The sequence below is a fragment of the Crocuta crocuta genome, unplaced genomic scaffold, assembly GCF_008692635.1.
Source record: "Crocuta crocuta isolate KB4526 unplaced genomic scaffold, BGI_CrCroc_1.0 scaffold18, whole genome shotgun sequence".
Taxonomy (NCBI): Eukaryota; Metazoa; Chordata; class Mammalia; order Carnivora; family Hyaenidae; genus Crocuta; species Crocuta crocuta.
In genome coordinates, this window is record NW_027532589.1 from 5,057,970 (window position 1) to 5,085,176 (window position 27,207).

The window sequence follows — 27,207 nt, forward strand, 5'->3', positions numbered from 1 at the left end:
TCGTTCATGTATCTGCCCGTCCTCCTGTCCCCCGCGGCCCACTGCATGGGCCAGTGTGAGACTAATTCACTTTTTTTGGTTGTTAAGTTTATTTAACTTTTATACCCGACGTGGGGCTCGAAGTCACCACCCTGAGATCAAGAGTCACACACTCTGCCAACTGAGCCCGCCAGACGCCCTGAGGCCAATTCTCTTGTGAAGCCTTTCTCTTCATAGTGTTTCCCTGCTCAGGAGCCTACGGTGCCTGAGAGTCTGGCTGTCAGTGCACCCCCAGTCCCCGCTGCTCCCCAGTCCATGCACACTGGGCCACGTGTGAGCACTGTGCGGTGCTTGCGGGCAGGGCTGAGCAGAGCGCTCCTCCTTCTGCCCTGGGGGAGGCGGGGCACAGAGTCTGCTCCTCCCAGTGTGGGCGGTGCCAGCACCCAGCACTTGCGACCTATTTCTCTGCAACTCTCTTCCTCCTCGGGGTTGCACGTGTTTGCTTGACCTTCTCTAACTAGACTCTAAACTTGTTTTTTTTTTAATGTTAATTTATTTTGAGAGACAGAGAGTGTGAGCGGAGGAGGGACAGAGAGAGAGACACAGAATCCAAAGCAGGCTCCAGGCTCTGAGCTGTCAGCACAGAGCCCGACGCAGGGCTTGAACTCAGGACCTGCGAGATCATACCCCTGCCGAAGTCGGGTGCTTAACTAACTGAGCCACACAGGCGCCCCTAGATTGTAAATTTGTTTAGAACTCAAATCTCAAATCCCACTTTTGCCCCTCCCCCCCAGGAAGAAATCTCTGTATTGCTACGTACATGAAAAGTGCTGAATAAATGCTCATTCAGTAGCAGAACAAATAAATAAGTTGTTTTGGGCTCAAACTCAACATTGTTATTAAATGCTCCCACCTGGAGTTAAATGCTAAGTGTAAGATGTGCCTATGTTCTGTGTTCACAGAAAACCAAGGAATTCCATCCTAATTTCGATCCACTCATTAATAACACTTGGACAAACAGGTTCAGGGCACAAAGGAGATTTCAACAGGCAGCACGCAAGGTGAGTCCCGGCACCAGATGGAAATTTCCATTTGGGTAGCCCTCAGCACAAGGAAATCAAACAGTGAATTTCTTTTTTTATAACAGCCTTATGGACTTATTATTCATATACCATAAAACTCACTCTTGTAAAGTATATGGTTTGGTGGGTTTTAATATGTTTACTGAGTGGTACAGCCAAACTTAAGAACATTAAAAAATGTATTGAAGTATAGCTGACGTACAATGTTTTATTAGTTTCAGGTGTACGACATAGCAATCAATTAATTTGAGAACATGTTTTTTTTATCACCTCAAAGGGGAACCTGTTTCCCATTAGGAGCCCGCCCCTCTCCATCCACCAGTCCCTGGCAACTACTGATCTGTTTCTGTTTTTATGGATTTGCCTCTTCTGGACATTTTCTTTTTAATATTTATTTTTGAGAGAGACAGAGTGTAAGCAGGGAGGGGCAGAGAGAGGGGGAGACACAGAATTGGAAGCAGGCTCCAGGCTCTGAGCTGCCAGCACAGAGCCTGATGCGGGGCTTGAACCCACGGACTGCAAGATCATGACTTGAGCCGAAGTCAGACGCTTAAACTGACTGAGCCCACCCAGGTGCCCCTCTTCTGGACATTTCATAAACGTGGACTCATAAGGCACATGGCCTTTTGTACCTGGCTCTTTCACTCTGTGTTTTCAAGGTTCATCCATGTTGTAAGCTGTATTGGTACTTCATGTCTCTTCCTGGAAGACTGTCCCATTGTGTGGATGCACCATCTTAGGCCTATTCGTCACATGAAAATGAATATTTTCATGAATATTTCACATGAAATGAATATGAAATGAAATGAATATGAAATGAAAATGAATATTTCACATGAAAATGAAACATTTGTGGCATTCTCCCTTTTTGGCTTTCATGAGTAATAATGCTGTGACCATTTGCGCACATGTTTATGGACATGTGTTTTCAGTTCTCTTGGGCATATACCTAGGAGTGAAATTCGCTGGGTCCTATGTATGGTTACTCTCGAACAATTGGATTTTGATCAGTTACTTCTAGAGGAAACCGTTGAGAATTCCTGTGGGATCTTGTCTCATCTGGGCTTATGGCTTCCCCTTCGAGGTGTGTCATCTCACTGCTGTGACTTCTTCACCCTCGCAGTGGCCTTCCACCCAGCACACTGTAGCTTCCAGTGGCTGTCCATGATCAGGATAGAAACATGGGATCTCGGGCAAGTCCCTGGTCTGGCTGCAGCCACACCTCTCCAGCTGCACAGCCCATGCCCCGCCTCCATCGTCTGTGTGGTCCCCGTACTGTCTTCTTCCAAACATACCAGCTTGTTCCCTGCTACGAGCCCGTGTCTCTGCTCCTCACCCTCCAACTGAGAAGCCGTTCCGTCTCCCCCGATGTGTGCACATGTGACTTTTGGGACAGCACCTGTCTACTTTCCTCCAAGCAGCAGTCCTCCTTGTGAGAGTTAGCACGGCGTGATCTCCGTGCTGCCTCTTGCATCTCCTGCTGCCCATGGGTCCCTTGTCCCAGGCACTGGTGTGTGGCTGCCTCGCAGAGCAGAGCCGTAACTCAAGAGCAGCGGTTGAGACTTGGACTCTGGAACAAGGCGACTGCCCCTAATTCTTTTTTTTTTTTAATGTTTATTTATTTTGAGAGAGAGAGGTGGGAGAGGGGCAGAGAGAGAGAGGGAGAGAGACAGAATCCCAAGCAGGCTCCACGCTCAGCATGGAGCCCAATATGGGACTCGATCCCACAACCTCAAGATCATGACTTGAGCTGAAATCAAGAGTCAGATGGTTCACCAACTGAGCCACCCAGGCGCCCTGCCTGCCCCTAATTCTTGACACTACTTATGAGATTTCTGATCTTGGACAAGTTATACAACCTCTGTGCCTTGGTTTCCTCATCTGTAACTAAGGGTAACAATCAGATGTGTGTCACAGTGTTTTTGTAAACATTAAATGGGGGCTCCAAAAGTTTGTGTCACAGGTTATCTTTCAAGCAGTGTCTTGTTTCATTTAAAGTTTTGTTTATTGGGGCGCCTGGGCGGCTCAGTTGGTTGAACATCCGACTTCGGCTCAAGTCATAATCGCAGTTTGTGGGTTTGAGCCCAGTATCTGGGCTCTGTGCTGACAGCTCAGAGCCTGGAGTCTGCTTTGGGTTCTGGGTCTCCCTCTCTCTCTGCCCCTCTCCCACTCATGCTCTGTCTCTCTCTGTCTCTCAAAGATGAATAAAAGTTAAAATTTTTTTAATTAAAAAAGAATAAAGTTTTGTGTATTTACTTTGAGAGAGCAAGAGTGAGAGAGAGAGAGAGAGCAGGCCAGGAGCAGAGCGAGATGGAAAGAGAATCCCAAGCAGGCTTTGCCCTGTCAGTGCAGAGCTTGATGTAGGGCTCGAACTCACAGTGAGATTGTGACTCTTGAAACTAAGAGTTGGGCACAAGTGACTGAGCCACCCAGGTGCCTCTCAAGCAGTGTTTTCATTCTGGACTGATGACAATCTATGGGGGGAGAGGCAGAACCCACTGATGGGTGACCTCCCCAGGGCCCTGGAGGACCATGGCTGGTGGGGGTGGGGGGGCTCTGCATATGTGCAGAAGAGAGGTGACCACAAGATACTCCAGAGTGGGGAAGAGCGTGGTGGAAAGAGGCAGCACGAAGCTGTCGAGGGACAAGGGCACAGCTGCTGGCAGTGGGCAGACAACAGTGGGACTGGCCAGGCTGGCTGGCTTCCCCAGCAGTGGGACCATACAGCCCTTCCGGGCTGAGCCCTCCAGTGTGAAAAAGCATTGTCAGCAGTTATGAGCTTTGCTTTAAGTGATGGCTCAGTCTTTCCCTTACTCCCCGGCTAGACTGTCAGCTCAGTGGATAAATATGTCCCCAGTCTGATGACTCCTACCATCTCCCTGGATCGGTCACGGCCCCATCGTCCCCCCGACCCTCCGGACCTGTGCAGCTCTCCCCGCATCCAGTGCCCCCGTGGCAGCCAGACTGGCGTTCCCAAAGCTTAAAGGTGACAACACCTCTCCCCTGGTAAAGCCCTCCGGAGACTTCCCATTGCAATTGGAATGAAGTGCACAACTCCTGTCAAGGCCAAGGCCACACTGGACTTCTCTCTGTCCCTTAAATAGGTCTCCTTTGTTCATGAAGCAGGACCTTCATATTCACTGGTTCCTCTGCTCTGAACTCCCTTCCCAGGGTCATTCTCTCCTCCTCCTCCTCAAGTCTGAGATCAAGCCTCTCCTCCTTCCTAATTCTTCTTGTACCAGCAGCCAGAGCACCCCTTTCCTAGCTCCTCGCTCATGCCCTCGTGCATTTAGTCTCTCTTATTGTCACGTGGTATTTATCCTCTGGATTCATTTAATTGTTTATTGTTGTCCCTCCCTCCCCCCCCCCCCCCCCNTAGAACGTCAGTTCTGTGCCAGCAGGACCATTGTTTGATCTCATGGTATCCGCAATAGCTGGATCAGAATGGCCACAGCACTGACACTTCATACTGTTTATTTGTTAAATGAGAGTCCTTTGCAGGATGGAAAGGGGTATTCATTATGGAAGGAATGGTCCCTTCAGCCACCGCTTTGTGCACAGGTAGCACTCACCTCCGGTCACATGTGCTCTGGGTGCAAAGCACAGTGATACGCAGTTAGCATTGCCCGAAATCCACAGCCCCGTTCCTACACCACCATGTGTTTACTCGGTCCCTCCCTTCTGAAAATAACATGGCAGGAGCATGATCAGTCAGATACTTGGAAAAGAAGGGATGCGGAACTCGTCATTCTTTCCACTCTGGAAATAGAAAAACAGGGCTCATAAATTGGGTGGGACAAGGACAGATGACAACTTGGTCTTTTTTTTTGCATTTGGACAAGTCAACATAGCCAAGACCTTGAAGTCCCTGTGGCCTCAGTCTGGGGCAGCGTGCATTCTCCCTGTGAATTCTGACCGAGAGGCGGGGCCTCAGCCCTCAGTCGTGGTTGGGGAAAGTGAATCAACTTGCACGTCAAAATGAGCACGTACCAATTAATAACTTGAATCTGTCCCTTCTCATTCTAGGTCATGGTTCATCGAAGGTTAATCATTATGCTGAGTGCTATTCATAACATGGACAGAGAGACCGTAATCAGAAAGCTCAGTCAAGGAAGACAGTCAGTAGTATCAGGTAAGGCACAGAGGTCAAGTGCAGCGATGCTTTGGCCATAACTTCTCTGAGCGTGATTCTTCTGTGTCATGAAGTTAGCTGCAGAGAGGTAAAACGGTTTCATAAATCACATCTGTTAGGGTTTTTTTTTTTTTTATGGCCACTGTAACCAAGTGACACAAACTTAATGGCTTAAAACAACATGAATGTGGGGCGCCTGGGTGGCTTAGTCGGTTAAGCGTCCGACTTTCGCTTAGGTCATGATCTCACGGTTCGTGGGTTCGAGCCCCGCGTCGGGCTCTGCGCTGACTGCCAGCTGAGAGCCTGGAGCCTATTTCAGAGTCTGTGTCTCCCTCTCTCTCTGACCCGCCCCTGCTCACGCTGTCTCTCTCTCTCTCTCTCTCCTAGAAATAAATAAAAATATTTAAAAAAAAAAAAAAACAACAACATGAATGTATCATCGCACATTGCTGGAGGTCAGGAGTCAAAGATCAAGGTGTCAGTGGGTCTGGCCCCTTCTGGAGGCTCCAGCCGAGGGTCTGTTCGGGCCTTTCCAGCTTCCAGCGGCCCCTTCCTCATGCCACTATGATCTCTTGCTTCCTCTGTGACACCTCCTCTGACTGTAACCCCCCCGTGTCCCCCTCACATGGTTCCTGGGATTACCCAGTTCTTAACCAATCTTTAACTGAATCATACCTGCAAAGTCCCTTTTGTCATGTAAGGTGATGGAGTCACACACACACACACTGAATGTGGACATCTTTGGGGGAGGGGGCGCCTTTCACCTGCCCAGGACATGAATCAGACTTCCCTGCCACATTTGGCTGGAATGCCCAACTGAGCGTTAGCAGGGCCAACCACCCTGCCAAGCCATAATGCCCGTGAGGGGTGGCCGTGGCTTGATGTCTTGCTTTGCGGCCTCTGCTCTGTCTGGTCACCAGAAAGGCCGGGATGGCCCGTATCCGTACTTGCTGACTGATGGGCTGCATCTGGTGCTGTCTCAGCATAGCATTTGCGCAAAAGTCTTTTTTATCTTATATTATCTTTGCTACTTAAAGGAATTCCAGTCCTCGAATGCCCGAGGTGACTGGGCTGTTGGAGCCGTGCTCTCGGGGGCTTCTGGGAGCCCAAAAGCTGCACGACCGTCTTCCCCATCTGTAGCTTGCATGCAGACCCACGGGCAGGCCCCTCTCCTTCCAGACCCTTCTGGCCCTCCCTAGCCTGAGGCCCCCAAGCCTAGCTCTTCATTCTTCCTCTCCTTCAAGATCCAGATGGGTATTTGGTTTTTCACAACATTTTATTGTACTTTAATTATGCTTTTTTCTGGGGCACCTGAGGGGGGCAGTCGGTTAAGCGTCCAGGTTTTGGTTTTAGTTCAGGTCATGATCTCGGGGTTTGGTGAGTTCAAGGCCCACATCAGGCTCTGCCCTGGCATCAGAAGCCTTGCTTGGGATTCTCTCTCCCCCTCTCTCTCCTTCCCTCCCCCACTCACGTTGTCTGTCTCTCTCAAATAAATAAATAAACTTTAAAAAGAAATTATGCTTTTGGGGCACCTGGGCGGCTCAGTCAGTTGGGCATCAGACTTCGGCTCAGGTCATGATCTCATAGTTAGTGATTTGAGTGCTGTCAGCGCAGAGCCTGCTTTGGATACTTTGTCCCTCCCGCCCGTGCACATGCGCATGCTCTCTCTCACTCTCTCTCAAAAATAAATAAAACATTTTTCTTAAATTATGCCTTTTTTCCCCTCCTATATTATTTTGATCTCCAGTATTGATGTTTCTTTTTTTTTTTTTAACTTTTTTTAATGTTTATTTATTTTGAGAGTGAGAGAGACACAGAGTGTGAGCGGGGGAGGGTTAAAAGAGAGGAAGACACAGAATCAGAAACAGACTCCAGGCTCTGAGCTGTCAGTACAGAGCCTGACGCGGGGCTCGAACTCACGAGCCGTGAGATCATGACCTGAGCTGAAGTCGGACGCTTAACTGACTGAGCCACCCAGGCGCCCCCAGTATTGATGTTTCTAATAAAGAAACTCTTAAAGTATTGTTTTGTTTTGTTTTTTAACTTTTTTAATGTTTATTTATTCTTGAGAGAAAGAGACAAGAACTTGAGTGGGGGAGAGGCAAAGAGAGAGACACACACACAGAATCCAAAGCAGACCCCAGGCTCTGGACTCTCAGCACAGAGCTGGACTCCGGGCCCCAACTCGTGAACCATGAGATCATGACCTGAGCCAAAGTCAGACGCTCAACCGACTGAGCCATCCAGATGCCTNCCCCTCTCTCTCCTTCCCTCCCCCACTCACGTTGTCTGTCTCTCTCAAATAAATAAATAAACTTTAAAAAGAAATTATGCTTTTGGGGCACCTGGGCGGCTCAGTCAGTTGGGCATCAGACTTCGGCTCAGGTCATGATCTCATAGTTAGTGATTTGAGTGCTGTCAGCGCAGAGCCTGCTTTGGATACTTTGTCCCTCCCGCCCGTGCACATGCGCATGCTCTCTCTCACTCTCTCTCAAAAATAAATAAAACATTTTTCTTAAATTATGCCTTTTTTCCCCTCCTATATTATTTTGATCTCCAGTATTGATGTTTCTTTTTTTTTTTTTAACTTTTTTTAATGTTTATTTATTTTGAGAGTGAGAGAGACACAGAGTGTGAGCGGGGGAGGGTTAAAAGAGAGGAAGACACAGAATCAGAAACAGACTCCAGGCTCTGAGCTGTCAGTACAGAGCCTGACGCGGGGCTCGAACTCACGAGCCGTGAGATCATGACCTGAGCTGAAGTCGGACGCTTAACTGACTGAGCCCACCAGGCGCCCCCAGTATTGATGTTTCTAATAAAGAAACTCTTAAAGTATTGTTTTGTTTTGTTTTTTAACTTTTTTAATGTTTATTTATTCTTGAGAGAAAGAGACAAGAACTTGAGTGGGGGAGAGGCAAAGAGAGAGACACACACACAGAATCCAAAGCAGACCCCAGGCTCTGGACTCTCAGCACAGAGCTGGACTCCGGGCCCCAACTCGTGAACCATGAGATCATGACCTGAGCCAAAGTCAGACGCTCAACCGACTGAGCCATCCAGATGCCTCTTTTTTTAAAGCATTGTGAAGTTTACCTGTTAATTATATATGGACTCCTGTAAAATGTCTTCATATGGGTTTTTTAAAGTTTTTTTTAATGTTTTAATGTTTAGTTTTATTTTTGAGAGAGAACAAGCGTGCGTGCGCGTGTGCATGCGTGCATGAGTGAGGGAGGGGCAGAGAGCAAGGGAGACAGAGGATCTGAAGCGGGCTCTACGATGACAACAGAGAGGCAGATTCAGGGCTCGAACTTACAAACTCTGAGATCATGACCTGAGCCCAAGTCGGACGCTCAACCAACTGAGCCACCCAAGCACCCCCTTCATATGTTTTTTGTTTTTTATAAATGTGATCTTTTTATTTGCTGACAAGGACAAAGACTACTCATTAGAGATCCTTTCATTAAGAAGTATAGTTTTTTGGAAGTAAAAAAAAATGAGAAAGTTTTAAAAATTGGAAAAGGGGGTGAGGCAAGGCACAAAAGAAAACTACAAACGGGACTGTAGGCAGAGACCTGTATCCTTTTCCAAATGGCGGGTGGCAGATATGAAACTGAGGATGGCAGCTTCACATACAGATGCCCCAAGCGCTCCCCCAAAGCGCCCTTTGGTTCTGCACCCACAGACAAGAATGCCTCCAGACACTTTCTGCCTCAGACTGGTCAAGACAATCGCTCGATTGGGCTCATCTCGCCCAGGAAAGTACTGCCCTTCGCCTTCCCATCCTACAGTCCTCCTCAGAGCTCCAACGAGCTGGTAGGTGCCGTGGGGTGGCCGTGTGGGGCCGGGGCAGGTGCGTGTTAGGCAGACGCCAAGGCAAACCCGACCTCAGGCTCTGTCCCTTCACCTCCTCGTGAGGAGCTCCCAGGAAACACCCGTGCCCAAGGACTTGTGACCGGTGGGGAACCAGGGATCACCTACTGCCACCTGCCTGGCCCTAACATACCTGTGTGGAGCTCCCTGTAATCTGCACTGGGTGCTCCCCAGCCTGGAACCCAGCAAGAGCCCCTCCTGACAGCCCAGGGAACTGGGCCTGGGAACAGAAGGGCAGATAGAGAGTCCAAGTCCAAGAAGGCCTGGCCTGGTGGGGCATGGTGGGGAGGGTGTGCCCTGCCCCCCTGGGTCCTCCTGCTGCTTGAGCAATGGAGTGGCCAGAGACAGGTGGCCCTGGGATCTAATGCTCTAACCCATGAGACTCAGTTCTCTCTCTCTCTCCCTCTCTCTCTGGCAAGAGGTGTGACAGTTCATTTTCTTGCCTTATGGGCATGATGATGCATTAAAATAAAAATGATACTGACTCTTAACATTGCACTTACCATGAGTCAAGCAGGGCCTGAAATGCCTCACTTGTATCAATTCATTTACTCTTGAACGAATCTGTGTGACAGGCTTATTGTTTTACAGAGGAGGAGGAAACGAGACACAAGCTCACATGGCCAGTAATAAAATATAGCCTAAGTTCATGTCCTTCACAATAAAAGGCATGTTTAATTTGATGTTGAGGGGCACTTGGGTGGCTCAGCCGGTTAAGGGTCCAAGTTTCCCCCAGGTCACGATCTCAGGTTCGTGGGTTTGAGCCCCACATTGGGCTCTGTTCTGACAGCTCAGAGCCTGGAGCCTGCTGCAGATTCTATCTCCCTCTCTCTTCCCCTCCCCCGTTCCTGCTCTGTCTCTCTGTCTACCTCAAAAATAAACATTAAAAATATTTTTTTAAATAAATTGATGTTGAAAGTGCCCATGCAAATTAATTTTTTAGTTTTAAAGAATAAACTTGCCATTCACATCCTACAACATATATTATGCATTGCAGGTTAATCTACTCAAGAATTGCAGGGCTGACATTAGAAATTCCATGTTTTCGGCATTAGATAATTAAATGACCTAAAAGATCAGACTGCAGAATTCCTAGGGAATAATAAACTGGTGATTTTCAAGCATTAATGAGCACACTTAATAATTAATGGGGTGCAAAGGGCGAGAGGGATGAAGAGATCACTGTGCTGTGGGGCCCATCTCATTTTTCTTCAGTAGTTCCCATCTTACACATTCCATCTGGCACTTTAGTCCTACTAAGATTTCTCTTCCATTCGGGGTTGATAAAAGACAGAATGCTCAAAAAACTAATAAAAAAATAAAAACTTTTAATTGCCAAAAAAAAAAAAAAGACAGAATGCTCAGCATTCCCATTTATAATGAATTTTGCAATTCATTCCATAGATACTTTATCTCATCAATTCTTTTTTATACTAGCATCTTTGAAATTGGGAAATGTCTTCTAATGGATGGCATATTAGCATTGCATCGAATCCATTTAATGATAGCATCTTCGATGAGGTGAAATACAGCATTTACCGCGTGTTCATAGTGTGTCAGGCACTATTCCAGGTCCTCTGGGTGACGGAGGCAGACAGCATGCAGGAAGGTCGTGCTTTGGGGGTCAGCCCCTGGGGAAGGGAAGCAGCGGGAGCTGGTGTGGACCGAGAGAGAACTGTCATCCTGGACGGGGGCTCCAGCTGAACTCATGAGGGGCTCTGAAGCTGGGGTAGGGTGAGAGGAGCTGGCATTTATACCACTGATACCTCCAAGTTGCAGTTGGAGGCAGGCCGCCCTGGGGGGTGGGGAGGCATAGGACCTTGAATGAGGCCTCGCTCTTCAACCAAGGCAGCTCCTGAAGAGGGCTGAGCCCTGAGAGTTGTTTCCATTAAGAGGACTCCTTGAAGTAGGAGGACTGAACGGGTTGAGGCTGCAGGGGATTCTGGGTAGCATGTTGCAGCTCCCACAAACAACAGAAAAGAAAGAAGGATCACAGATACTATGAGACAAGAACGAGAGGCTGGCCAGCGCTGCCTCAAGTAGCAACTGCAGTCACGGGAAAGGTGGCGGAATGTATGGGAATAGACGCGCAGCCGCTTTCACCCAACGTTGATTATGTGTCAATGTTTTTTGAATTTCCGCATTTTAGGCTCCTGATGGCCTTGGACCAGTCCCAATTAAATCTTTGGAAATTCAAATCAAGCAGAACTACTATTTCTTCAGCCTGCAGGTCAGACCTGTCATACGGTATTAGCTAACGGGTTTCTTACGAAGTGAACAAACTATTCTTGAATTTGAACTGCATTATTTTATCAGTTTCGTTCATTTATAGCTGATACACTAGAGCACACTGTGCGTATTCTTCTGCTGTTATTTGATGGTATGTGTGAGGTGTAATGTGGTTTCTCTTTACTCCGGGGATATGCGATATATTACGCATACATGAAGCCACCTGAATTACGTATAGTATAAACTTTAAGAAAAAGCACAAGATCACGTGAACAGAAGTCAGTCGGCCTTTCTTGAGGTATCACGGCCATTTCTGGTTTTGAAAATATAAGTATTTTAAACCACTGGTTTATTAACCAGTGTTCGGTGTATTTCTACCAATAAGCCCTGTGGTAGAGGAGAGTCGTGGTAAATGTACATGTATGCTGGGACCCAGAGTGGGGGCCCAGAACAGGGCTTGGGACTGGAGCCCATGTCCCCCCAGTGCTGGGCCAAACTAACAGTGGCCGCACAAGGTGGTGGCCACAACCAGGTATTCATGTTCCTTTTAGTGCCAGGCAACTCAGCAGTGCTGTTGCTGAGAATTAGATCCCATGAATTGGTAACAGGCGTCTTGAGAACATTTCATCAGTTGTCTTCTTTGACCTCAGGTTCCTCAGCTGTACAAACTTAAAGGGTATCAACCATTCTGTGTCCAGAAGTCATCCACAAGCTACAGACCTCAAAAGCTTGCCCGGGCCCTGAGGCAAGGGGCTGAGGTAACACAGCCCCCACCTTTAAGAATTTCTCCCTCACGGGCACCTGGGTGGCTCAGTCTGTTGAGGGTCAAGTCTTGATTTTAGCTCAGATTATGATCTCATGGTTTGTGAGGTCGAGCCCTGAGTCAGGCTTGGGATTCTGCTTGGGATTCTCTCTCTCTGTCTTTCTCTTCACTCCTCCTCCATTTGCACACTTGCATGCACTCCCTCCCTGTCTCTCTCTCAAAAATAAATACATAAACATTAAAAATAAAAAAGAATTGCTCTCATGTTTCCCCTCATGTGCCCGTGTCAAGACTCACACGCTGCTTGGTTCCTTCCCAGGATGAAGCCACCACCATCATAACTCTGCCCAAGCAGGACTCTGCACCTCAGCTCCCAGGCAAGGCCTCGGTCTTAGGCATGAAACCACCTGAGGCCTTAACCAGGTCTCCGGACTATGACCCGCTTTACATTTTTGTAAGTGACAACCGTTGAAGTCTCATGTTTACATTCCTCTATTTCAAGAGTTACTCTATAAGAAAACAGAAGTGTTATTTGGGAATATTTTTCTGTCTTTGGAGTTTCAAGCGTGAAACGGTATCTCACCTTTGAAATTGATTGCCAGCATTTACTGTTTGAAGAATATCAATGTTCCCATCTTTTAGCAATTCCAGAATTTATTTCTGTTTATGACAATACCTTCATTGTCTTTTCTAATTTCATATAATTATATATATACACACATGTACATGTGGATTGTTAAAAAGAAAGAGGGGTGCCTGGGCGGCTCACTCAGTTAAGTGTCTGACGTTTGTTTTCAGCTCAGGTCGTTATCTCATGGTTGTGAGATCGAGCCCCGAGTCAGGGCTATACAGTAGGCATGGAGCCTGCTTAAGATTGTCTCTCCCTGCCTCCCCCACTTGCAGTCTCCCGACTCTCTCCCTCTCTCAAAAAGAAGAAGAGGAAGAAGAGGAAGAGGAAGAAGAGGAAGAGGAAGAAGAAGAGGAAGAGGAAGAAGAAGAAGAAGAGGAAGAGGAAGAAGAGGAAGAAGAGGAAGAAGAAGAAGAGGAAGAGGAAGAAGGAGAAGGAGAAGGAAAAGGAGAAGGAGAAGAAGAAGAAGAAGAAGAAGAAGAAGAAGAAGAAGAAAGAAAACTCAACAGAGAGAGAAAGCCAAATCAACCCAAACCTCATCACTCAGAGCTCTCTGGATACCTTATTTCTTCCTTGAGCATCCCTTCCATACTCACCCTTCTGTCTCCCAGATTTCTATTTCACTCTGTTTCTGTAGCCACACTTGATTAACAACCCCAAAGCACAGCCTAGCCATGCCACTGTCCAGCTCCACATTCTTCATTGGCTCCCCATTTTCTTCCAAAGGAAGTTCAAGCCTGCGTGAGGCCAATGACAAAACCACACTCCCTTCTCTGCGCCCCTGCATAAATCCCTGCCAAACTTCATGCCCTTTCCTCCCTCCCCAGGCCTTCACGTATGCCAATCTGCCCCTGTGGTGGCCCCTCTCCTACCCTTATATTTCTTGCTACCCAAGTCCTAAAGGGATGAAACCCTAACAGGAAATCTGGTGGGGTTCTGTGTAATGATGGGATCATCAGTGAGATGCCACAGTAGTTGCCCAAGTTACGGTTTATGTTTTAAAGACACAAACACACATACATAGAACCAAGAACAGCCTTAGATACTAGTTGAGAAAGTCTCCTTTGGAGACTCTCCTAATGAGAACCTCTACCGCTAACGTGGGCAGAGATGCTGACACTCACACCAAAGGTGTCTCAGTCAGCCAGTGGGAGAGGTAGGACAGTAACCTGCCTACTTCCTGATTGTTTGCCTCAGGGCCCTTCCTCTGAACTGTGCTGCTTTCCTACCTTGGCCACTATGGGACATTTTCTCACAGTCGCATTGGTTGAGAGGATTTAGTTCTACGGTCCTCACATCAGCTGAAATATTACATCGAAAGGCAATAGGTAAAATGACTTAGAGTCCTACTTACATGCTGGGATGGCAATGGGGTAGAAGGCTCTCCTGAGGAAGGTATCCCTGCAAACCCATGGGGCCCCCCACAGCAAGGTTTGAAAAACACTCTTCAATGTCTTGTCCCCCCAAGGTTCACCCATTACCACCCCCTCCCATTCTAAAAGAGAGGAAATTGGTCTAAAGGGGTTACCAGAATTTTCCATAGTTACACTCATACTTCCTTGGAAAATATCAGTAGTTATTTATTAACTCATTAATTCTACAAATACTTAGAGCATGCCTTAGGTTAGGAACCTAAGGTTAGGGGCAGTTCATCAGAAGGACACAACAATTCTAAGTATTTATCCACCTAATACCCAGAGCTTTGAAATACATGAAACAAAAACTCACTGAACTGCAAAGGAAAAAAGAGACAAATCCACAATTATAGTTGGTGATTTCAACACCACCCCTCTCTCAATAGTTGATAGAAGAAGTAAACAGAAAATTAGTAAGGATATAAAAAACTTAAATGCCAGGGCACCTGGGTGGCTTAGTCGGTTAAGCGTCCGACTTTCGCTTAGGTCATGATCTCGCGGTTCATGGGTTTGAGCCCCGCGTCGGGCTCTGTGCTGACTGCCAGCTCAGAACCTGGAGCCTGTTTCAGTCTGTGACTCCCTCTCTCTCTGACCCTCCCCTGCTCACGCTCTCTCTCTCTCTCTCTCTCCTAGAAATAAATAAAACATTTAAAAATTTTTTAAAAAACAAAAAACTTAAATGCCACTATTAATCAACTTCACCTAATTGGCATTGCTAGAATACTCTACCCAAAAGCAATAGAATGAGGATTCTCTTCAAGTGTCTACAGAAGATTTGCCACGATAGACCTTATTTGAGACCATAGAGCAAGTCTCAATAAAATTGAAAATATTCAGATCATATGAAGTACTTTTTATGGTTTCGATGAAACTGAATCAGAAAAGAAGAGCCTAAAGATATCTAGAGCCCCACCAAAAAAGTTGGGAAGCTGACTTAAATGCTTTAAAATAGCCTATATTGGAGCACCTAGGTGGCTCAGTCGGTTAAGCATGCGACTTTAGCTAACGTCATGATCTCGTGGTTTGTGGGTTTGAACCCTACATCGGGCCCTATGCTGACAGCTCAGAGCCTGGAGCCTGCTTCGGATTCTGTGTCTCCCTCTCGCTCTGCCTCTCCCCCACTCACGTACCATCTTTCTTTCTCTCAAAAATAAATAAACATTAAAAAAATTAAATAGCCTGTAGTCCAAGGAAGAAATCAAAAGAAAACTTGGAAAGTATTTTAACCTAATGAATATGAAAACAAAAAAAAAATTGTGGGAAATTTATAATGCTATACCCTTGCATTAGAAAGTAAGCGTAGGACTTAAATTTATGTCCTCAGCTTCTCTTTTAGAAACTCAGAAAGGAGAGCAGATGAAATCTAAACTAGGCAGAGAAAAGAAATAACGAAGATTAGATTAGGGGTGCCTGGGTGGCTTAGTCGTTAAGCGTCCGACTTTCGCTTAGGTCATGATCTCGCGGTTCGTGGGTTCCAGCCCCGCGTCGGGCTGTGTGCTGGCTGCCAGCACAGAGCCCGGAGCCTGTTTCAGTCTGTGACTCCCTCTCTCTCTGACCCTCCCCTGCTCACGCTGTCTCTCTCTCTCTCCTAGAAATAAATAAAACATTAAAAAAAAAAGATTAGATTGAAAACCAATGAAATAGAAAAAAGAAAAACAATAGAGAAAAACTAGTTCTTTGAGAAGATCAATAAAATGGATAAACCTGTGATCTAACTGATTAGGGAAAAAAGATAAAAGGCATAAATAATCAATATCAGGACTGAGAGAAGTGACATCACTACAGATTCTACAGACTATTAAAAAATAAGGTAATATTATGAAAAGCTTTATGCCAGTAAGTTCAACAAGTTAAATGGACAAATTTCTTAAATGGTACAAACCATTAAGTCTTATTCAAGAAGAGGCAGATAACTCTGCTAGCTCTAAATTTTAATTTTTTTAACTTTTTCTTAATGTTTTATTTATTTCTGAGAGAGAGAGACAGCGTGAACAGGGGAGGGTCAGAGAGAGAGGGAGACACGGAATCAGAAACAGGCTCCAGGCTCTGAGCTAGCTGTCAGCACAGAGCCCAACCTGGAGGTCAAACCCACAAACCATGAGATCGTGACCTGAGCTGAAGTCAGACGTTTAACCAACTGAGCCACCCAGGCGCCCCTATATTTATTTTAAAAATAGAAAACTCTTAGGTACAGATGTCTTCACTGGAGAATTCAGCAATCCATTTAAGGAAGAACTAATACCAAATCCACAAAAACTCTTCCAGAAAAGGGAAGAGATTACTTCTCTACTCATTCTAGAAGTCAGTGTTATTCTAACACCAAAGCCAGACAGAGACCTTATAGGAAATGGATTGACAAATATCCTTCATGAGCATAGAGGCAAATAAATAAATACATAAACAAACAAGAAATTACAAATTTTTAACAAATCAAATTCATCATACAAAAAGAATAATGTATAATGAGCAAATAGGGGCTTATGCCAGGAACACAAAATTAGTTTAACATTCAAAACTCAGGGTACTTCACCATTTTAACAGACTAATAAAAGAAAAACAATATGAGCATCTCTACAGGTACATTCCTGATATATACTCTCAGTAAGTGAGGGACAGATGGGAACTTTCTCAACCTGATGAAGAGTATCTATTAAAAACCTGGAGGCGTGCCTGGGTGGTTCAGTCAGTTAAGCATCCAACTCGATTTCTGTTCAGGTCATGATCTCATGGTTTGTGAATTCAAGTCCTGCATTGGGCTTTGCACTAACAGCGCAGAGCCTGCTTGTGATTCCTTCTCCCTCTCTCTATTCCTCTCCCCCACTCATGTGCTCTCTCTCTCTCTCTCTCTCTTTCTCATAGAGAGTTAAGAAATAAATGCATTCATACATATATGGCCAGTTAATTTTTGACAAAGATCAAAGATAGTTCATTGGAGAAAACATAGTCTTTTCAAGAAATAGTGCTAGAACATTTATTTTCCAAAAATAAAAATAAAAGAACTTCAATCTGTACCTCACACCATTTACAAAAATTAGTGGAACATGACCTAAATATAAAACCAAAACCCAGAAAAGTTCTAGAAAACACATAAAAGAACATCTGTGTGTCCTTGGGTTAGACAAAGATTTCTTAAAACACCAAAACCACAGTCCATGAATGGAGTGAAAATGGATTAATTGGACTGTGTCCAAAGTAAGAATTCCAACATTTCTAAAGACACTGTTAAGAAAATGAAAAGATGAATCACAGATTTGGAGAAAATACATGAAAGTCACATATCTGGTAAGACTTGTATCCAGAATATAGAAAGAACTCTCAAAACTCGATACTAAGAAAACAACCCAATTTTATTTATTTATTATTTTTTGAGAGAGAGGGAGAGAGCTCAAGCGTACCATTGAGTGGGGTAGAGGCGGGGGGGTGAGGGGGGAGAGAGAGGGAGAGAGATAGAGAGAGAGAGGGAGAGAAGAGAGAGAATCTTAAGCAGGCTCCACAACTAGCACAGAGCCCAGTTCAGGGCTCAATTTCACAACCATGAGATACATGACCTGAGCTGAAATCAAGAGTCAGATGCTTAACTGACTGAGCCATCCAGTTTTAAATGGACAAAACAACCCAGTTTTAAGTGTACAAAAGATCTCCACCAGAGATACACAGGTGACAAATATGCACATGAAAAGGTGCTCAAAATAATGCATTAGCAGCAAAAATGCAGATTAAAACCACAGTGAGATACCTCATTAACATATCTAATATTAAAAAGACTGCTAGTGAGAATGTAAAATGGTACAACTACTTTGAACAACAGTGTGACAATCGCTTACAATGAGGTAAAAAGTAGAAAACATATGCCTACTGTATGATCCAGCCATTCTGGTCCTAGGTAGTTACCCAAGATAAACGGAAACATGAGGCTTGCGTAAGGATACTCACAGCAGCTTTATGTGTTCCTCAGCCTGGAAGAGAGTGTCCACCATTAGGTTAATGGACAAGCTGTAGTATTACTATACAATGGAATACTCCTCAGTAATAGACAGCAATGAGCTCTTTTTTGTTATTGGTGGTGACGGTGGTGGTGGTGGTGATTGCCAAAGGATCCCTTACTGAGATATTCTCCTTTGTTGTTGTTACCCAGCTGGGCATCCCACTGCAACACTATTGATGTCATCTTTGATGTCATGAGGGTGGCAGCCATCATCACTGCTGCCCCACAGACTGGGCCGTCCCCTGGATCTCTTTAATGGCTCAGAGAATTCTCTGGCTAAAGGTCGGCACCGCATCTGTTGGGCAATGTTGCCAATCTCTCATCAAAAGTGATATTTCCGCCCTGCTTACTGTTTTCCTGCTTCTTTCTGTCTCTTGGTGGTTCCTTGAGGGCTCTGATAATCAGGGCGGAGACAGAAGGTACCATTTCAATCTGGGGCTGTCTGTTCTGAAAGGTCAGTGTCACTGTAATCCTTAGGCCCTTCCAATCACCAGTTGCCTTAGGAGAACTACCCAAGGGGCTGATCTCCGGGGCCAGGGTATATGTGACACCAACTTCCCCCCAGTGCACCTCAGGTATATGACTTCGATCTCGTTGGGGTTGAACTTGGGCCACATGGTGGAGGCAGCTGGTGTTGGATGAACCTGGATTTGGGACACTGGAAGACAGTTGTACCTTTGCCTTCTCTGAGCTGACAGCAGAACTTTTTTAAAAATTGAGGTATAGTTGGCATGCAATATTATATTAGTTTCAGATTTATATATTACTCAGTGCCCACCACAATAAGTATAGTCACTATCTGTCACTGTACAGGGTCACCACAGTATTATTGACTACATTCCCTATGCTGTACTTTTCATCCCCATAACTTATTTATTTAAAAATTTTTTTAATGTGTATTTATTTTTGAGAGACAGAGAGATAGAACATGAGTGAGGGAGGAGCAGAGAGAGAGAGAGAGAGAGAGGAAGACACAGAATCCAAAGCAGGTTCCAGTCTCCAAGCTGTCAGCAGAGTCTGATGCAGGCTGAAACCCACGAGCCGTGAGATCATGACCAGCAGTAGTCGAAAGCTTAACTGACCGAGCCACCAAGACGTCCCTGTTTAGTTTATAACAGGATGTTTGTGCCTCTTAATCCCCTTTATCTATTTCACCCATCCCCCTGCCCACCTCCCCTCTGGCAATGACCAGTTTGTTCCCTGTATTTAAAGTCTGGTTTCTTGTTTGTTTTGGTTTTTAGATTCCACATGTAAGTGAAATCATTCCGTTATTTGTCTTTCTCTGTCTGACTTATTTCATTTAGCATAATACCTTCTAGGTCCATCCATATCGTTGCAAATGGCAATACTTCATTCTTTTCATGATTACTATTGCTTTGTATATATGTACCACATCTTATTTATCCATTCTTCTATCGATGGACATGGGCTGTTTTCATATGGTGGCTATTGTGAAAAATGCTGCAGTGAACACAGGGGTGCATGTATCTTTTCAAACTAATGTATTCATTTTCCTTGGATAAATACCCAGAAGTAGAGTTACTGGATCATACAGTCTTTCTTTCTTTCTTTGTTTCTTTCTTTCTTTTTCTTTCTTTCTTTCTTTCTTTCTTTCTTTCTTTCTTTCTTTCTTTCTTTCTTTCTTTCTTTCTTTCTTTCTTTCTGTAATCTAGAAAAGTGAACTCTTGATATATGTAACAACATGGATGATTCTCAGAATAATTATGTTGAGGAAAAGAAATCAGACCAAAAAAAGAGTGCAGACTGTTTGATTCAATTTGTGTAAAAGTCTAGAACATCTAAAGTAATCTATAGAGACAGGAAGCAGATTACTGACTGCATGGGTAGATTGGTATGACGGATCAGAGAGGAAGGACAGAGAACTTACAAAGGGGCAAGAGAAAATTTGGGGCGGGGGGGCGGAGGTGATTGAGATGTCCGTTATTCTTTTTTAATTTTTTAATGCTTATTTTATTTTTGAGAGCGAAAGACAGAGCACTAGCAGGGGAGACACAGGCTAACAGCTCAGAGCCTAATGCGGGGCTCAAACTCTTGAACCGTGAGATCATAACCTGAGCCAAAGTCAGCCACTTAACTGATTGAACCACCCAGGCACCCCTGAGATATTATTTTTCTGATGGTTTTGTAGATGTAACATATATCAAAATATCAAGTTACATAATTTTAATATGTGCAGTTTATTGCGTGTCAGCTCCACATCAGTATAGCTATAAAAGAAGGAATTTGGAAACCCTAAGTAAAGAAACAAAAAGCAAAGGAAAGAAATACCAGTTGCAAAGCATTGTAGTGAGGTCCTGGAATGATACTGGCACATTCAGCCTGTGGGAGGAAAGGTAAAGGGCCCTAGGAAAGCGGTCTAGAGGAAAGGGTGGGCCCCACATGCTAACAGTGCAGAAATATCAAGGATCTGAGAAAGGTGCAATATTCAGGCAAAAGAAACAGCCATTATAAACCCTAGGGGGGAAGACAATCAATTAAAAATTGACATTGTCCCAAATAGGAAACCGAAATAAAATTTGATGTCGTTTTTAAGAGTAACCGGCAAATAAAAGAAAAAATGGAATCCAATCAGCTTTGCTACTGGGGCTCCTCTCTGTCAGTGACCCAATAGTGAACCTTCACACACACACACACACACACACACACTCACACACACACAAACTATAGTCTGAGCTTCTACTTGGCCTGGCAGAGAACATATTTACACAGTTAAGAGAAAAGAAATGCTGTTTATTAGTTGCCAACTTTCTTTTTTTTTTATGTTTGTTTTATTTTTGAGAGAGAGACAGAGTGTGAACAGAGGAGGGGCAGAGAGAGAGGGAGGGAGAGTATCCTAAATGAGCCCCATGCTGTCAGCACAGAGCCAGACACGGGACCTGAACCCACAGACCGTGAGATCATGACCTGAGCCGAAGTCGGACGCTCAACCAACTGAGCCACCCAGGCGCCCCCATTTGCCAACTTTCAAAAACAACGTATGAACCTTATGGAGGTCTTGGTTGATGTTAACAATCTCCATGACATAAAAGCAAGACTGTGGAAGGGAGGAGGTGGGGGTACAAGAAAGCATAGGAATGGTAATGTTTTCATTTCATGTGAGGGAGGAGTTGAAATACTCAGCAAAAGATCATGAAACAACAAAAAGGGGTATAAATGCATCATTTCAAGTCACAAAGATAACTCAGAGCAGAACTAAAAATAACAACGTGTTCTTCAAAATTGGAAGGGAGAAGCTCAGAATTAGCATTTGTGTACATGAGCAGAATCCTTATCTCGCATAGGAATGAATCAGTGGCTATTGGCTGAGGTTGGTAATACAAAATTGGAAGAATAGGCATAATGTTTAGAGTAATGGCCATCGGAGGCATAAAACTCAGAATTAATGGAAAGAAACAGCCTCTGGGATATGAGCCCGGGGACAGAAATGGCCTTCAGGAGCCCCATTGCTTTTCATCACAAATCCGGATGAGTTGCTACCACACGCATGCATCAGTCTGAGGAAAATTACAATTAAAATAATTACGGGATAGCCACTCAGAGCACTTACTCCATGGACAATGGCCACCCGGGGGAATCTGAAGTATGACAACGATTAGAGATAGTGATAGTGCCATTTCCAAAAACATTTCATTCATTACCCTTGGCCAAGGCGTACCAAGAGAGTTGGCCACACAGTGGCTTCAGGCAGTGTAGGAGAGGCTCCTGAAGGCCACGCAGCTCATGTCCCCTCCCTGGCATTAAGCACCGTTGCCTTCCTCACCACCTGACTAGGGTGCAGCCAGCCCATCCCCCATCACACTGGCTCCTCGTCTCACTGGGGCCCAGCCCCGCCGAGGTCTCCTTCCCTCCTGCCCAATTCCCACTGGAGTCTCTTCCCAGGCACTTTCCTGATTGGACTTTTGTCTCGTCAGGAGTGACCCCTGGTGGTGGGAGTCGGCAGTTATCAGCCTGTTACACCCCAGTCGCCCCCTTTACCCCTGAGGTGAGGCTGTGTTGCTTTGTCCCTTCTCCAGGCCTGCCGGTCACCCCCACTTCCTGGCTGGGGGTGGCCAAAGTTCTCCTTGCTCTACTTCTGGGCATCCCTGTGGTGTAATTATACACACGACCTGGTTCGCCCAGTGAGGACTGGGGAGCTGCTCTGTCTTGTGTCCTCGGGGTCTCCTTCCAAAATGCACTGGATGGGGGGTGCCTGGGTGGCTTAGTCGGTTAAGCGTCCGACTTTTGCTTGGGTCATGATCTCGCAGTTCGTGGGTTCGAGCCCCGCGTCGGGCTCTGTGCTGACTGCCAGCTCAGAGCCTGGAGCCTGTTTCAGCCTGTGACTCCCTCTCTCTCTGACCCTCCCCTGCTCACGCTGTCTCTCTCTCTCTCTCCTAAAAATAAATAAAACATTAAAAAAAAAAAAAATCAAAATGCACTGGATGGAACACGAAATATCCCCTACTTCCACCACCACCCCCTCCTTACCATCCTTCCTCCTCACCCATCTTCCTCTGTGTTCTCAGACCTCCCTGCTTTGTCCCACCAGGGCGCCCACCTTGTTCCCTTCCAGCCCTCCAGCCCCTGACCGGGTAAGAGGTCTTCCCTTGAGCTCCAGGGGGTAGAACCCAATGTTTACATTCTCTTCCGTCTCTGCCCCCACCCCACGCAGTGCTTTGAGGAACCAGAAAAGAATCTGCTGCTGTCAAAAAAGTATATGCAGATATGTACCCTAACCCTTCCTTCAACCGCAAGTGCTCACCGAGGGGTTTGCTTGTTTCTACAAGGCTGTGGGCGTTGCAGATTCCATCAGTGGGCACCCTCCCTCTTGCTGCCTTTGTGCCTTCCTTTGTGCCCCCCAGTACGGGCTGGGGCCCTCTCCGCACCTTCTCCCCCGAGCTAGCTGCACGTCAGCCTCTCCGCACCAACGGCGTATACACTTGGCAGCGCTCGTGTCCGGGCCACATTTGATTAGCAGGCCACAGAGCGTGCCAGCTCTCCCACCCCTGACATCCGGGTGTGCTAGTGCTCCCTACTTCTCCCTCCCCTCCCCCTCCACCCCCCACTCCCCTCTCCTNGGGACACGTTTGTTTCTCGGCAGTGAGATTGTGTTTCTATAAGCCATGTGGAACTTTGTTGTTTTGTAAAAAAAATATCTTTAAAAATCGTACAAACAGGGGGCACCTGGGTGGCTCAGTCAGTTAAGTAAGCATCTGGCCTCGGCTCAAGTCATGATCTCACAGTTCATGGGTTCAAAGCCCTGCATTGGGCTCTGTGCTGACAGTTCAGAGCCTGGAGCCTCCTTCTCTCTCTGCCCCTCCCCTGCTCAGGCTCTCTCTCTCTCTCTCTCTCTCTCTCTCTGAGATTCTTTAAATAAACAAACTTAAAAAAGTATAAAGAGGGGCGCCTGGGTGGCTCAGCTGGTTAAGCATCTGACTTCAGCTCAGGTCATCAGATTGCAGTTCATGAGTTCCAGCCCCTCGTCTGTGCTGACAGCTAGGAGCCTGGAGCCTATTTCGGATTCTGTGTCTCCCCCTCTCTCTGCCCCTCCCCTGCTTGTGCACACACTCTCTCCTTCAAAAATAAATAAATATTAAAGATAGGTAGATAGATAGATAGATAGATGATAGATAGATAGATAGATAGATAGATAGATAGATAGATAGATAGATAGATAAGATAGAAAGGAAAAATAAAAAATCAGATGAGCATACAAAAAAAACCCAAGTGTCAACTTAGTGGTTCTTAAACATCTGAAATTAAACAACCGGGAGGGCAAATCTCCATGGGTGTGGGGGACAAGAGTAGGGTTTGTTGGCCAAGCCCCGGAAGGGACAGTAAAAGGCTCTCTATTTTCATATTGTGATATAATTGCTCCGGGCCTCCATTAGTTCTGTCGGAAAATTAGGAAAAAACAAGATCTCCCTTAAAACCAGATACTGCTTGCAAATGGTGCCTTCCTGAATTAAAAACATTACCAGAACGATGTTAAAGGTTGACATTTCCTGATCTATCACATGTCATCCTCCTTTGTCTTGTCTTCAAAGTAGTCTTTAAGAAGCTATTTTTGTTTCCAAACCCAGAAGCTGACTTGCTTTTTAAAGCCAGTTTGCTTATCTAATAGATTCCCCTAATTCATCAAATTTAGAAATAAATACAGAACTTTAAGCTGTTCTAAGCTATGATTTCAGTTGGACTCGTTTCCACGAGAACTCAGTAAACCCACACGGCGTGTACTGGAGCTCTTAAACCAGAAGAGTGACATTTATGAATGATCGTGGCTGCCGCGAATTTGAAGGCACGTCTCTTCTGCTTCTCTTTCCCAGACGAGCTGACGAGGACCCAGAATGTTAGTGCTAGCAGGGGCCATGGACAACATTCGCTGTCGCCTGGCCTGTGCCTGACTCAGACACTGGTAAACAAAAGAGATTTTTTTTCTCTCTCCCCGTCTCTGTCTCTGTCCTGCAGAATCCCAGCCCAGGATTATTTCCTGTGATGCATCCTCTGACCTACGCAGAAACCTTGATAGACTACCACCTGTGCTCCCACCCCAAGTACAAGTTCACCAAGGAGTGCCACAGCGGGTCCAGCATTCCTCTCACCCAAAAGCAGTTTCTCCATCACACGGTAATGCCGGTGGTGGGCTCGCTGGCGGGGCTGGCTGGGGAAGGGCAGGGGACAAGGAGGGAGGGTCACAGCTGGAGTCAGGAAGAAAGTTTGCAGCCACAGCCCGGCACTGCACTTGTCCTGCCCAGAGCCACCTCTTGGGCTGCGTGTGGCCCTTCTTTCAACTTTATCGCCCTCTTTTACCCATGAAAGCTACGTCTGCCATTCATTTTCTATTCATTTTTATCCCTATTTCAACCATGTAGAAAATGGTCACGTGCCAGGCATAACTCCACAACCTGATCTCCTCTTTCTTTGGCTCCAACAAGGATAGAAACACCTGAACGGACAAGGTGGTAATGTGACCGAGGCGCAATGTAGGAGAGGCTCCAGGGAAACTCCCTCCCCTCTTAGGTGACCAACTTGACCTGAATGTCCAGAGACATCTCTTATAGGGGGCCCTCAGGCCCTTCAAAGTCAAGAAGTCCCTAACTCAGATCATGATCTCTGCCCTGCGTCTGCCAGCCACACCTCATACCGCCTCCCCCTCCTTGGCTGCCCCCTTGCCTTTCTGTTCTCTGTGTTCATGTGCAGTGACCCATGTGCTCCTTAGTCCCTTCCTCTCCTCCCTTCCCCGTACCTGTCCATCACTGGACCCCTGTTCTACCCCACGCAACAGGTGAGCCTCCTTCTACTTCAACCCAAGGATTGACCATGCAATTGGCCCTCCCTGGAAACCTTCCCTTGACACAAATCGGGTCCTGTTGTTTTCCGGTGCAATGACCCTTGGTGGTCCCTCCTGCCCGAGGGCGCGCTCCAAGCGCATTGGCTTGGCCCCCAGGCCCTTTCTGCCTGGCCTGCCTGTCCAGACTCACTTCCTACCAGGCCCCATCTCACCCTGCACTCAGCCACACTAGTGGTACCCTGACAGTGCCCTCCTTCGCATCTCTGTGCATTTGCGGGCACTTCGCCCTGCCCGGAATGCCCCTTGATGAGCCCCCATCACTTTGAATATTGCTTAAGTATCACAGTCACCCATCTGTCTTCCATCGCCAGGACAATCTTCTTGCCTGCCTATTGCATCATGGGAGAGAAAAGCTCTCCGTCATCCCTACTTAAGTTCCGTACAGCATTGTTTAGTGCCCTTTGCTAGAGAAGTTGTCTTTTAGCCTCGGAAAACATCAGTTGAACTTAATGAAGTTATAAATTTGGGGGCTTGGGGCGCCTGCGTGGCTCGGACGGTGAAGCATCCGACTTCGGCTCAGGTCACGATCTCACGGTTCGTGAATCCAAGCCCCAAGCCCCATGTCAGGCTCTCTGCTGTCAGCACAGAGCCCGCTTCAGATCCTCTGCCCCTCCCCACTGCCCCTCCCTTGCTCACATGCAATCTTTCTCTCTCAAAAATAAATAAACATTGAAAATAAATAAATAAATAAATAAATAAATAAATAAATAAATAAATTTTGGAGCTTAACTTTCAAGACTGCAAAAAAAGCCAGTCGACTGAAACAGAAGTCCTTCCTGGACTTTACCCCACCACACAGTTCCCTTCTAAGTCAGACCCTATGCGGGCTTTCCCTACAGGACATCATTCCTGGAACGATGCAGTGGCGCAAGTTCCAGCCCCTGGCCATCTCGTTCCTGCCTGAAACCTCGAAGACAGACACCGCACAGCGGTAAGCCACAGCCCATCTGTTTGTCTCCCAGGGGCGCGTTTGCCCTACGGATTACAGAGGTTGAGCTCCTCAAAGTTAAATGCCAATAATGCATCAAATCCTACTTCACCTTTATGTGCACGAGGGAAGTTTGCTAGTTAGAGAAATATGATGATGTATGGCTGATTCACGTGTTTTGAATGATCATAATTGAAATCTACTTGTTAAAAAAAAACACGAATGTCACAAGTGGTTGATTGGCCGTATTTCAATAAACGTGGACGACCAATCCCTATGATTCAGCTGAAATATTCATGACCGGTTTTTAACCTTTTTTAATTGCCGGGATGAGCTTGCAACACTTCCCTATCCAATACCAGGGCACGTACTACTCTCTCTGCCCCAGCCTGGCGTTCCCTGTGAGGTCCCCCAGCTGCAGAAACAGGATGGGTAAATGAGAATATTGTTGGAGCAAAGAAAGAAGAAATCTAGAGTAACCACATGCTTGCTCGTTTGCTTATTTAGCACCTCTTCAGAGCCCTAAGACCTCAGACAAGGAGGCTGGTGCCTTTTCTCTGGGACTCTGGCCGATCAGTAACGCAGTCCTGAGCCTCTGAACTTGCTTCTCTAGTCCATTGCCCTTACAAGCTTAATAGGTTATTGGTGAGTGAATGTGACTGCTTTCCACAATGATGGCTATCAGCAGTCACCTTCCATTCAAGTTCAAGTTCTTTGATCCAAAATGAGGCCACCCCCAGGGAAACTTGACCTCTGCCACTATCCAGCATCCGCAGGTGAGCACCACCCCCTGACTTCCACCCAGATTTCCTGATCTTCCCAGATGCAGTAACTCAAGACCCATCCCC

General features: G+C 46.2%; 1 protein-coding gene across 3 annotated transcripts in view; it reads left to right on the plus strand.

Annotated features, from left to right (window-relative positions):
* Positions 1-27,207, plus strand: part of CFAP221 (cilia and flagella associated protein 221) — a 104,199-nt gene that overhangs the window by 63,234 nt on the left and 13,758 nt on the right. For all 3 annotated transcript variants that reach the window (XM_077779614.1, XM_077779616.1, XM_077779615.1), the window contains exons 14-21: positions 942-1,040; positions 5,088-5,193; positions 8,876-9,006; positions 11,213-11,293; positions 11,943-12,050; positions 12,375-12,509; positions 24,549-24,707; positions 26,271-26,362. In XM_077779614.1, the coding sequence (XP_077635740.1) occupies positions 942-1,040; positions 5,088-5,193; positions 8,876-9,006; positions 11,213-11,293; positions 11,943-12,050; positions 12,375-12,509; positions 24,549-24,707; positions 26,271-26,362 (911 nt within the window). The remainder of the gene's footprint in view (positions 1-941; positions 1,041-5,087; positions 5,194-8,875; positions 9,007-11,212; positions 11,294-11,942; positions 12,051-12,374; positions 12,510-24,548; positions 24,708-26,270; positions 26,363-27,207) is intronic.